The sequence below is a fragment of the Trichosurus vulpecula genome, chromosome 2 (assembly GCF_011100635.1).
Source record: "Trichosurus vulpecula isolate mTriVul1 chromosome 2, mTriVul1.pri, whole genome shotgun sequence".
In the NCBI taxonomy this organism is placed as follows: domain Eukaryota; kingdom Metazoa; phylum Chordata; class Mammalia; order Diprotodontia; family Phalangeridae; genus Trichosurus; species Trichosurus vulpecula.
This window is the reverse complement of record NC_050574.1, coordinates 420,710,021-420,722,883: the sequence shown is the minus strand read 5'-3', so window position 1 is coordinate 420,722,883 and position 12,863 is coordinate 420,710,021. Positions and strand designations below refer to the sequence as shown.

General features: G+C 34.8%; 1 protein-coding gene across 3 annotated transcripts in view; it reads left to right on the top strand.

Moving 5' to 3' along the window:
• PIR (pirin) overlaps nt 1–12,863 on the top strand; it is a 121,960-nt gene that overhangs the window by 106,470 nt on the left and 2,627 nt on the right. For all 3 annotated transcript variants that reach the window (XM_036745563.1, XM_036745562.1, XM_036745564.1), the window contains one exon: nt 6,109–6,191. In XM_036745563.1, coding sequence (XP_036601458.1) covers nt 6,109–6,191 — 83 coding nt within the window. The remainder of the gene's footprint in view (nt 1–6,108; nt 6,192–12,863) is intronic.

Below are 12,863 nucleotides of genomic sequence, written 5' to 3'. Positions count from 1 at the left end.
GAAATTAAATACTGGGAAAAAGATGTATGATAGTGAGTTACACCCTGCAAGTACAGTATTCAATTAGAAACAGGATTTAAAGTTGCTTTGCCCTTTTACAAATGCTTAGACAGCCAGATTCAAAAATATTTGCAATTAAGTTGTTTTCAGTTGGATTTTTTTTTTTCTTAACTTTACAGTAAGATTTAGCATTCTTGGCAAAGGTTAGCAATGGAAACTATTTAGTATCTGATCTGGCTATGTTTGTCATTGAAAGTTGTCAGAAAAAATAAAATATTTTTTTTCTGACTTATTTTAGACTTAAGAGATTACTAGATTGATGAAAAATTAAGTGACCTATGAACAAAAATTTTTATTAGCCTTCCTGCTAGAGTATGACTTTGCCTTAAACATTTCATTTTACAGTATGGAAACTAAACAAATCTTTTAAAGTAACTAGGTAGGGGCCAGAATGACATGGATTCTCATAGTTCCTATGTAAAGATCTATATGAATGTGTCATTTCATATGACCTTTCTAGTAATAGTTCCAGTAAGTCCTTTTAGATGAAGCAAAGAGGGTAAATGCTATTCCATATAAACTGGAGGTTAGGGTTATCTGGATAATGCAATAAAAACAAGCCAGGTGGTCGGATAGAAAGCATAGGTTTCACATTCAGTCTTTTTTTTTAAGAGCCTCCCTCTCACCAGTCACTTTATCCTAAACATAATCAAAACTTTTCACAAACTGTTTTAGTCTCTAAAGGCAACTAAGTGCCAGAGTCAATCGTTGTGCCTGACTTGGAATCAAGAGTACCTGAATTCAGATTCTGCCTCAGACAGTAACTAGCAGCGTGACCATTGACAAGTCCATTGACCTCTCTTACCCCCAGTTTCCTTGTTTGTAAGAGAGAGATAATGACAGTGAGATAATAATTGTGAAGCACTGAGCACGGTGCCTCGCACACAGTAAGCACTACATAAGTGTTAGTTCTCACTACCTCACAAGGGTGATGTGAGGATAAAATGAGATAATATTATGTCATTTGTAAACCTTAAAGCACTAGTTATTACTGTTATATATAGAATATATCTTATTGTTATAATTAGAACATATAGATTTCTCCCATATAGAATTATTATAAATATATTTGTTACATATAATGTGCACATATATGAAAATATATAATATATATTATATAACATGTACACATACATGAATATATATGTATATGTGTGTGTATATATATATATGTAATATAGAAATAATTCAGGGATCACAAACCATGGCACAGTTTATCCATAATACTTTATAGAAGATCATGATACAGTCATAGAATTTAGTGGGAAGGGAATTTCAAGACCATTATTCATGTGAATGTCCTACCTCCGCCAGGCAAATAAATGTCTTTACTTTCCTCCAGCACTCCATGCGTGGTCTTTTCTCTAAGCATTTATTCTTTTTATTTTTCTTTTAACCCTTCCTAGAACTTTTCCTCTCTTTTACTCTACCTCTATCCAGTTCCTACTCAGCCTTTGAGATTCAACCTAAGTTAACTTGAGGCTAAAGTGGCAACCAGAAACGTTCAAAAGAAGCCCAGCTCTACCATAAAGGCGTTCTAAAAACACACCAGAAGAAATAATAATGACAGAGAAAACCGAAGGAAAATAGTAATAAATTTCTTTATCTAGTGCAGGACTGCACAGGAAGGCCACGTGAAGCCTTTGGGCATTATAAGTGGACACAAGGTAATCAGTAAGGGAGCCGGTGCTACAAGCTGGGACGTAAAGCTAGCAGGATCTTGGTTCTGATATGTTAGAACAACAGAAGACAAATCCGGCTGTTATAACCTGTAGCACTGGGAGAAGGGGCTGGATGGTGTATACTTGGCTGGAGCCTTTGAAGAGGCTGTAAGCCAGTGCCTCCGTAACCAGCACAGGAGACAAAGCTAGCACACTGTCCAGACCAAGCTAGAACAACAGCATCTACCACTGCACCAAGTTAGCCTGTGTGCCTGAGACCCACCAAGAGGCCCAAAGCTAGCACTCAGAGCCACAGTACTCAGGTAACCATTGGCAAAACCTCAGAAAGGCAAGGGATGGTGTATTTCTTAGGAAACCCATTTCTGAGCCACATTGGGAGGGAGGGCCAACTCATTCTCTAGGCAGCACCGGCACCAGGACACCTTACAAGAGGCCTGAAATCAGTACTCTCGTCAGAACCAGTATGAAAGAGAGGGTTGGTTTAGCAGCCAGGCAGCTCCAGGTCCAGTGACTTCATTGGAAACTTGTAACCAACGCAGTTATCATTTTGTGTTAGAACCTTTCAGGAGATGAAGGCAACATCGGGTGGGGTTTTTTCAAAGAAGAGACAAAGAATGGCTGAGGGCAAACCCATGGTGGGCCCTCAGGAAACAGACCCAGGTGTCAGGGATTCTGGCAGAAGGTGGGGTCCAGTCCTAGTCATCCAATCCAGAAGAAGCATCTGCAGCATCCAGATTGTAGAGGGAAGAGGACCAAGCAATGCCTGCTCAAGGTATCCAAGAGTATGAATGGGAAGAGCATCTGGACATAGTCCAAAGTCTCAATTGAGAAACTAAGTAGGGAAAATGAGTGAACAGAATAACACACTAAATATAACGAAGAAATAATAAGAATCAAGAGAAGGCATTGAGATAAACCCTGAAGGAAAAAGTCATTCCACAGTAAGTATGGAAAAAATAATACCTTGCAAAGGACCCCAAGAGGTGCTAGAAGACATGAAGCAAGGGGGGAGAGTGCAAGTTAAGTTACAAGTAAAATTGGAACTTTTGGGGGGAAAATTGAAGAATAAATAGCTTAGAATAAAAGATGGAGATCTTTGCCCTCAAATACTAAACTCCCTGAAAAACAAAAAGGAACAAATAGTACTCAGCTATTCCAGGAGGTCAAAGAATTTTAGAACTAAGTAAAAAGATTGAAAAAAATGGAAGAAAATTTAAAGTTTCTTCTATGTAAAAGGCAGGGATAATTTAAGAATCATCAGACTTCCAGAAAACCAAGACCAAATAGAAAAAAACAAATCTGAATATTATATTTTAAGAAATCATAAAAGAAAGCTTCCCAAATCAATTAGAATCAAAGGGCTATGTGAAAATATGAACAATACAATGTTCACCAGTAGGAAGAAACTCCAAATTAAAAACACTAAGATTGTCACAGCCAAAATCTAAAATTTCCAAGTAATAGGAAAAATACTTCAAGTAGCTGGAAAGGAAAAGGTTGTATACCAGAGAACCAAAGTCAGCATCACTCAACAGTAAGATGTAATTCCTTTAAATAAGAGAAATTCTTGGTATGTTACGTTGGCACATTACAATATAGTACATATTGCACAATGCAATTCCTTTAAATAAGAGAAATTCTTGGTATATTACAATATAGTATATATTACACAATACAATTCCTTTAAATAAGAAAAATTCTTGGTATATTACAAAAGAAATGTTACCCTGAAAAACTGAGTATGTCTTTTGACAAAATACCCTCTTGATATGTATTTAACAAAAAACAAACCTCAAATATATTGGAACAAGTGGACCTTTACTTAATTTGATTTTTTTAAAAAGCATCTATATAAAAGTAAGAGTTGCTATAATCTGAAGTAGAGAAACATTAGAGGCCTTTTCGATTAGAACAGAGTAATTCAAGTGTGTCTAAAGTCACCACTATTATTTGTTTGGTTCTGGGAATATTAGCTATAGTTATTAAAAAAAAAGAAGAAATTGGGGAAATAAGCCTAGACAAAGAAGAAACAAAATGATCGCAATTGCAGAAGATATGATAGTTTATCTGGTTTAATACATGGCTTCTCTTCCCAATGAGGCCCTAAGTCCCATGAGGGGAGGAACTTGACTAATACTACTTTTGTGCCTTCTCCAATGCTGGACACACAGAAGATGTTTAATAAATACTTGTTCAATTTCATTGCCTGTGGCTATCAAAACATCTTTGCATTTCCCTAAATGTGCTTGGCTCGTAGATGTTGCCTTACACGTGGAGTAAACTGGACTCATAGGGGCTTTTAGAGCAAAAGTCATTACCAGAGTATGGTAATTACCAAGCCACAGGGAAAAAAATGCAAACAAATGTAAAAAAAAATGACCTTACCATTTGTTCTTTACTCCTTTGCCATCAGCCAGCCAAAAATTAAAAGTCATACAAAGATGCTTAAGTAAATAAACTGGAAAACATCTTTCTTCTATTTTGAAAGTATTTTTAAATTTAAAGTAATTTTAGAAGATTACCCAAACTAATTTATCTATTCAATGCCATCCCAATTAAGTTGCCAAAAGATATTTTACTGAATTAGAAAAAATAATAAAATTCATTTGGAAAAACAAAAAGTCAAGAATATGAAAGGAAAAAATGAAAAAAAAAGTCTAAAGGAAGGAAGGTTAGCAGTATGAGATCGTAAACTGTATTATAAGGCAGTAATTATCAAAACTATCTGGTACTGATTAAGAAACAGGAAAGGTAGATCAATGAAATAGAGTACACATACAGTTTACAGCATCAAATAAAAATAATAACCATGTATTTGACAAGTATAAAAATGAGATTTGGAATAAGAATTCATTATTTGGTAAAAACTTTTGGGAAAATGTGAAAACAGTATGGCAGAAACTGGAGATTGACCGGTATCTCACACAATTTACCAAAATAAGGTCAAAATAGATACATGGCCTAGATACAAAGAGATTTTATAAACAAACTAGAAGAACATGAGATATATTACTTATCAGACTTACGGACCAGGTGAACAATTTATGAATAAACAAGAGATAGCAAAATTAGGTGTAAAATAGACAGTTTATATTACATTAAGTTAAAAAGGTTTTCTACAAATAAATATACCCAAGATTAGAAGGAAAGCAGAAAATTGAGGGAAAAATTATAGCTTATCAGATAAAGGTCTCATCTCTGAAATATATAAAGGACTTTGTCAAATATATAAAAATATGAGTTGTTCCCCAACTGGTAAATGGTCAAGGGATATGAACAGATAGTTTTCCAATGAAGAAATAAAAATAAATTATAGTCATATTTTTAAAAATGCTCTAAATCATTATTGATTAGAGAAATGCAGATGAAAACAACCTTGAGATATCATTTTATGCCTATCAGATTGGCTAAAATGGTAGAAGAAGAAAGTGACAAATGTTGAAGAGGATGTGGAAAAAGTGCAACACTAATTCACTGTTGGTAGAATTGTGAAATTACTCCGCCATTTTGGAGAGCAATCTGGAATTATGCCCAAAGAGTCATTAAACTCCTTATACCCTTTGACCCAGCAATATGACTACTTGGTCTATTTCCAAAGATGATTGGGGAAAAAGGAAAAGAACCTGTATGATCTAGAATGTTTATAGCAGCTCTCTTTGTGGGGGCAAAGAACTGGAAAATGCAGGGATGCCCATCAGTTGGGGAATGGCTGGACAAGTTGTGGTATATGATTGTGATGGAATATGGCTGTGCTATAAGAAATGATGAGCTCAGCGATTCTAGAGAAATATGAAAAGACTTGCATGGAACAATGAAAAGTGAAATGAGCAGAACCAAGAGACTATTGTATACAGTAACAGCAATGTTGTTTTAAGAATGACTTTGAGCAATTATTTTTGTTTATTATAAATACTCAAATTAACTATAAAGGACATATGAAGAAAGATGCTATCTGCACCAGAGAAAGAACTGATAAATAGAAGTAAATATAAAATAATTTTACATATATATATATATATATATATATATAATATACACACATATGCACACACCTATTTGTGTCTAATGGTAGCCATCTCTGTGGCAGAGTGGGAGCAAAGAAAAAGAAAAAAAATAAATTTACATGGTAATTTGGTTGTACATTTGAAAGGAATAGCAAATTGTGCATAAGATTTGTAGTTTCATGTACAGTCATCTTTTTTTATTGTACTGTATTATGGAAATGCTTGTTCCACAAATTAAAAATAAAATTAAAAAAGAAAGTACAGATAAATACATATTGGTGTGTATAATTAAAATAATATGTAGTCATACAATTAATATAATAGTAATGATCACTAAACTAAATACCTACTCCTTTTTAAAGGCCCTGATGGTGAGCAACAAAAAGTTGAACCTCATCACTCCGTGGTATTGGGGGATGGTGACAGTGTCCAGGTGGAAAACAAGGTAACTTTTCACAATGGTCATTTTTACTTTTTGAAATACTCCTTTTTGCTACTTCCTTAGAAACTGACCAATGTTCTTAACTGAATCTCTTCTGTGATACGAATTTTTAAGCTCTTTCCTGGAGAAGAAAAAAGAGTTCATTGTAACCAAATTTATCAATCCTCACTCATTTTTGAAATTTTCAGTGGTTCAATTCTGCCTCTTTTCAGTAAGAACCTTAACTCTCTAGGTTTTTCTAAAATAAGTCAATTACTACTCTTCAGGAAATTTGAAACCACAACGGTTCTCTAGTCCCATTCTCGAGAATGTAAAATTTAGTCTTTACCTTAAATGGAGCAAAGCTTTCATTTTATTATTTTTCTGTGACCTCGTTGAGAGCAAAAAGCCAAAAAATGCTTAGAAGTCGATGAATTCACATTGTTTTGTTGTTATTTATTACTTCTGATTCTTGTGGGTAGTTCTTTGAAGGTACTGTGAATCCAAAATTCCAAAGAGCTATACAACATGAATAACGTGAGTCTATTTTTAAATTAATGATACTAAGAAAATACATCTACTCAAGCTGTCTCTTCTTGTACTTCCTTTCCCAGGGCAGTAGGTGGTGAAGTGGATGGCATGCTAGGCCTAGAATCAGGAAGACTCATCTCCCTGTGTTCAGAAGTGGCCTCAGGCACTTTTTAAGCTATGCTGTATGACCCTGAGCAAGTCACTTAACCTTGCTTGCCTCAGTTTCCTCCTCTGTAAAATGAAATGGAGAAGGAAAGGACAAACCACTCCACTATCTTTGCCAAGAAAACTCCAAATGGAGTTACAGAGTCTAACACAACTGAAATTACTGAACAGCGAAAGTTTCCTTCCCATACTTGTTTTAAATGCGTTCTTCCTTTGCCCTTTTAAGTCACTGTCATTTTAGCCATTAAATAGCACTACGTGACAGTTATCCACTCAAATAAAATGGCTAGCAAAGATTTAAGATTAATTTCATATTTATTATTTTAAGATTAATGTTATATGTTGAGGCAAGATCCTTCACCAGCAAAAAGATTATGATTTGCTGAAGGCTTAGGTGATGGTTAGCATATTTTAGCAATAAAGTATTTTTAAATTTAAAAAATGAGTGCTAAAAATTGTCTTGATATATAGTTGGGAAAAAAATAAAATAGTATAAAAAAAGATTAATGTTGTAAGGAAAGGGTGAAAAGCTTTAATAAACAAAAAGTGGACAATTAGGAAGGAGTAGACCTGGCTTAAATCAGTTGCTCATAACCTTAGAATATAAATTTCAGGCTAAGCAGTGGGCTTTTTTATGGTCATTTATCTTAGCTATGATTAATATCTTAGCCATAATTATATCTTAGCGTAGGTTCTAACTTCAGTCATGTAGAGTATTGCCACAAGCTTGGCAGTAAATGAAAAAGCCTCTGAACAGCAAAGAAAATTATTTCCCTGAAGCCTTAAACTTTACTCTGTGACAGAGAGGCAGGGCCAACATTGGCCCAAAATTTTATGTAAAATTAAGATTACTGGTTGAATGAGCTTGACTAGTTTTTCTGGAAACCTTCCATTCTTTTCAAGTCTTCCTGACTCCAAGTCCAGTATTCTATTCACTGTGCAACCAAGACAAAAGAATAGAAGAGACTATGAAGCAGAGTTTTTAGATGCCTATCAAAATTAACTTAACTGTTGATAATCTAAATATGTGATTCTTGTCACGACCATGTGGATTTTCTACTAGAGCAAGTGTATGACATACACACATAACATAAATTTTGCACATATTAAATTTACATGTTGTATATTTGTATAAACATATGTATATATTTTGCTCTTGAAATTCTCTCTATAAATGAAACTAGAAGTAAAAAGGAAGTTACAGCTAAATGGAAATGTTGCTCTTGAGTTCTTTTTTTCTTTAAGAGACAAATACCATAATGGAGTTCAAAGAGGTAGATTTATAATGCATCCAAAGTGACAAGAAACATCTCACAGGACTCCAGTCTCATAATGGTGTTCTCATCTCAACTATTTGCAGTAAAACCATAAAGATAATTTTATTTATTCACCACTATTGATTATTCAGGGAAAAAAATATATGAATTAATCAATGAGATTACTTAGTGCAAAGGTGGGGAACCTGTGGCCTCAAGGCTACATGTGTCCCTCTAAGTCCTCAAGTGCAGCCCTTTGACTGAATACAAATGGATTCAGGTTCACAGGTTCCCCACCCTCATAGTGACTTCAGTTCAAATATGGGTATGAGCGTAGGGAAGGGCAGAGAGATACCTGTTGAAAATGCAATCAAGGAATATGAAATGAGAGGCCAACACTATTATTTTTTAAGTGGAGAGTTAGGGAGAAGTTGGACATAACAAGTGCCATGTAATAACAAATGAAATTGATTATATTCTGCCAGAAAATGACTGGTTAGTACTGTGGGAGGCCGTTTCCAAATCAGCAATCTGTGTATTGTCAGACCACCTACTGTCAGAGCAAAGTTCAAAATCAATACCAAAATAAAAGAAAGAATAAAATTGGAAAACACGGCCTATAGTGAACGTGACAACATCAAAATGACCTTCTTAAACAAGTTGTTAGCACTAAAAATGGTATAAAATACTAAAAACTGGTTAAAAGAATTATTGACTCATTACTTCACCATTTCTTAAAGAAATTTAACTGATAAATTAATTCCCATAGCAAGGACACTGAAAGAGCCTCTTTTTTCAGCTTCTTTTTTTCAGAAATCATTTTCTTTGGTAGTGGAAAAATATGGTGTTGTCATTTAGTTACTGAAATTTTAGTGGTGTCCAACTCCTCGTGACCCCATTTGGGGTTTTCTTGGTAGAGATACTGGAGTGTTTGGCACTTCCTTCTCCAGCTCATTTTACAGATGAGGAAATTGAGGTAAACAGGGTTAAGCGACTTGCCCAGGGTCACACAGCTAATAAGTGTCCAAAGCTAGATTTGAATTCATGAACATCAGTCTTCCTGACTCCAGGGCTGGTGCTTTATCCACAGCGCCACCTAGTTGCCCTGTTGATAAGTATACAAATGAATATACTTAAAATAATTTAGTTCTTCAAGACATTATGTTCTAAGACTATTATCCAGAATGACTCTTTTCCCTTCAAATGTTATCAAAACCTGGACTAATTTGCTTCATCCTTTTTGGATAGTACATTGTCACAAAAACTTCTCTTGCAACTCAGACCATTTGATACCAGATCATAGAGGGTTCATTATTGCCATTCTGGAGGCTGGGCTAGTTCTTGAAGTCTTAGGGCCTTGAATCTGGACTTAGATAGTCCATAAAAGGCACTTTGGTCTTAAATTAATCTTGTAGAATCATTCCCTTAAAGCGATCAATTACTTTTGCTTATATAGCGTGTTAGGTGGTGCAGTGGATAGCATGCTGATTGACATCCACTGTCTGAGAACATCTTAACTTCCCAGTACTAAGTTTCCCTTTAATCATGAAAACTGACCAGTGGCCCTTGACTGCCATTCAAGGCATTGTAGGATGATAGCATCATATATTTAGCACTGAAAGGGTCCCTAGAGCATTTTACAGATGAAGAAACTGAGCCCAAGAGAGACTTGCCCAGGGCCACACAGTAAGTGTCTGAGGCAGGATCCAAAACCCCAGTCTTTCTGTTGAGTTTATTGATCTCTTCACTATAGCATGCTGTGAAAGACATTTTTCTCATTACTACATCTATGATCTTCACAGAAACTGATTCAGTGAATTAATAAATGGTTGTTATTAACCAATTCATTCATTTAGTAAATGTGAACCTTTTAAAAGACAGACAGCAATTTTCTTATGAGCTGGATTCTGAGCGATATCAATGATTCATGGTACCCTGTGGTTGTTACCTTCCATAACAAAAGAGTTAAATTAAAGATGAACATTGTCTAAATGCCATGAATGAACACAGTGTGAATTATAAATCTGAGAAACAGAAGCCTATGAAAGCCAGATATGAATGTTTTTTTCATCATTTAATATTGTCTTGTATGTGTATAAGACAACAAACCATTAATTTCCCTCATACTCATGTGATTTTATTGTTTTAGTCTTTTATGGAGCTGAGAATTAAAAACTTTAAAGGTCAGTAAGAACAAATTATAACAGAATCATTCAAAACTTCAGTTTGTTTCCATTGGAAATTTTAAAAATTAATTTATTATTATAATAAGTATTCTAGAAACAAAATCAGAGGCTTAGTGTCATGTATAGAGACCCACTGACAAAAACAAGGGGCAGCAAGGTGGCTCAGTAGGTAAAACGCTAGTCCTGGATTCAGAAAGACCTGAGTTCAAATGCAGCCTCAGATACTTACTAGCTGTATGACCCTGGGCAAGTTGCTTAACCCTGTTTGCCTCAATTTCCACATCAGTAAAATGAGCTGGAGAAGGAAATGGCAAACCACTCTAGTACATTTGCAAAGAAAACCCACGTGGGTTCAAGGAGAGTCAGACACAACTGAAGTGACTCAACAACAGGAACAACTGAAGAAAAGCACACGGGCCTCACTCAAAATTGTGTTGCCAATAAGGCCTCTAAAATGAACTGTACTGCCTCCACCCTGTTTTAAAACTCCGTATTGTGGTGGTCTCTGATACTCAAGATACCCAGTTTAGGCTCGTGGAACAGAAAGATCTTAAATTGTTTGGAATTAATCGGTCAACTATAGGAGATACTTGGCACTGTGTCTGGGTACTTTGGGAGACGTGAAAAATGTCTAAGAAATGATCCTGCCTCCAGGAAGCCTATAATGCTGCTGGGGGAGGGGATGAGGCACACACTGTAAGTATATGAGAAAATAAATGAAGCTTATCTTCTTGCTTCCTTCACAGGCTTTTCAGCAAATGCAGAATAAGTGTTTGTTTAGTTCCAGATAAATATTTATAACTTAAACCAATTTTACACCATCTGCCCACTCATTTTCATGATCTGATTAAGTGGTCTCAGTTCCCAGATGGTAGAAATTCAGACTTTACCCTGGCTGATCACAAACCTAAGATCCCATTTTAAACTTTCACCAGAGAAGACTAGTTAGAGAATAGAATGATGGCTTTAAGGAGAAAGGAAAGAAAAGAACAACAACAAAAGCCATAGCCTAGTAAAACATAAAGTCCTCCCTCATGGCCGCTGTTTTGCTTTTGTGTTTATAGGTCCAACATCTAGATCCTAGCTCAATTCCTTGCTGTTTGTTGTATTTAAAGGAAAATCTAATTTCGTTACATGAAGAGATAGTTTAAAGTTAAGATTGTGAAGACATGAAACTTAGTCAATTTGGCAAATTTGCAAGAGGATGGAAAACCAAACACAAATCTCCAGACAATTCACTCATTTCTCAATTTAAACATATTTTTTGTTATATTCTCCTGTGTGAAATGAAAATGGGAAAAAAGAAATCATGTAAATTGAGAAAATGTCAAAAAGAAGCTGAAGATTATATTTGTAAACATTTTTGCCAATTTCGACACAATGCATGGGTTAGAACAGTGGTCTTCAAGCTCTTTTGATTGTGGACCCCATTAGCATAAACAAAAGAGTGTACACTTTTATATGTGGGTATATTTACTTATCAATAAATTATATACCTTTTATTGTGCTACTGATTATATACATCATAATATCCACACAGAATTCACACAGAAATTTAAGAAGGATAAGATAAAGATGAAGCAACATTTACCCTTGAAATCAACCACTGGAGTTTATTGAGATAGTGCCATGGTTAGACCTGTACTAAAGGAACTACTACGTGGAGGATGGATTGCATGGCAAAAGTAAACATTATATATTTACTTTCATTGATTCTGATCATGAAAACTCTGGAATTATTTTATTTGAACCAAATTATAGAAACCTGAGAGAAGACCCCAAAAAATATATGAATGAAGAATAACCAAAAAGATGTTTTTAAATTCATTCTATTGCCTAATCCACTTGTAGTTTGTTGAGCTATGCACCCAGACATTCACTAAATGGAAATAAAACAGTTACTCAGTAAAATATTTGTTTCTTATTAAATACATTAATTTAAAAGCTTGTTGTTAAATTACAAGGAGCAATCATGGCCCCCAAAGAAAAGATATGAGAAGACATCTCCACCCGCTCCTTGGGAAAAGGGGTAATTACATCCATAGGTGTATAACATTGCATATGTTTTCATTCTTTTTCAATGTATGGATTAGTTTGCTGACTTTTCACTTCCTTTTTTTTTAAAAGAAATATTCTTTGTTATGTGGGATGGCTTTCAGGGAAGATGGAGGGGAGGGCTATAGAGAGAAATTTAGGCAACATTTGTAATTACAAAAACTAGCAATAACATATTATTCTTTAAAAATACATAATTTATAAGCTTATCTCTCTAGTTCTAGATAAATAGTGTAACTGCCATATTCCCAGTAAGAAAAATGTTTTGATAAATAGTTTTCAGATACTTAAATGGGGATCTGATGACTGATGAACAAGAAATGCTCTTTTCTAAATAATACATTCCATACCTGCAAACTATAGTCTTTTTGGAGGCACATGACAAATAGAGGTCATTTTGAATTATAGTATAAAAAAGTAAGGTAATTTGTCTGAGCCCCTGCTATGCAAGGTAATCTATTTTCATTAAACTTTAATTAAATCTCCTCCCTTTGGACCATTGT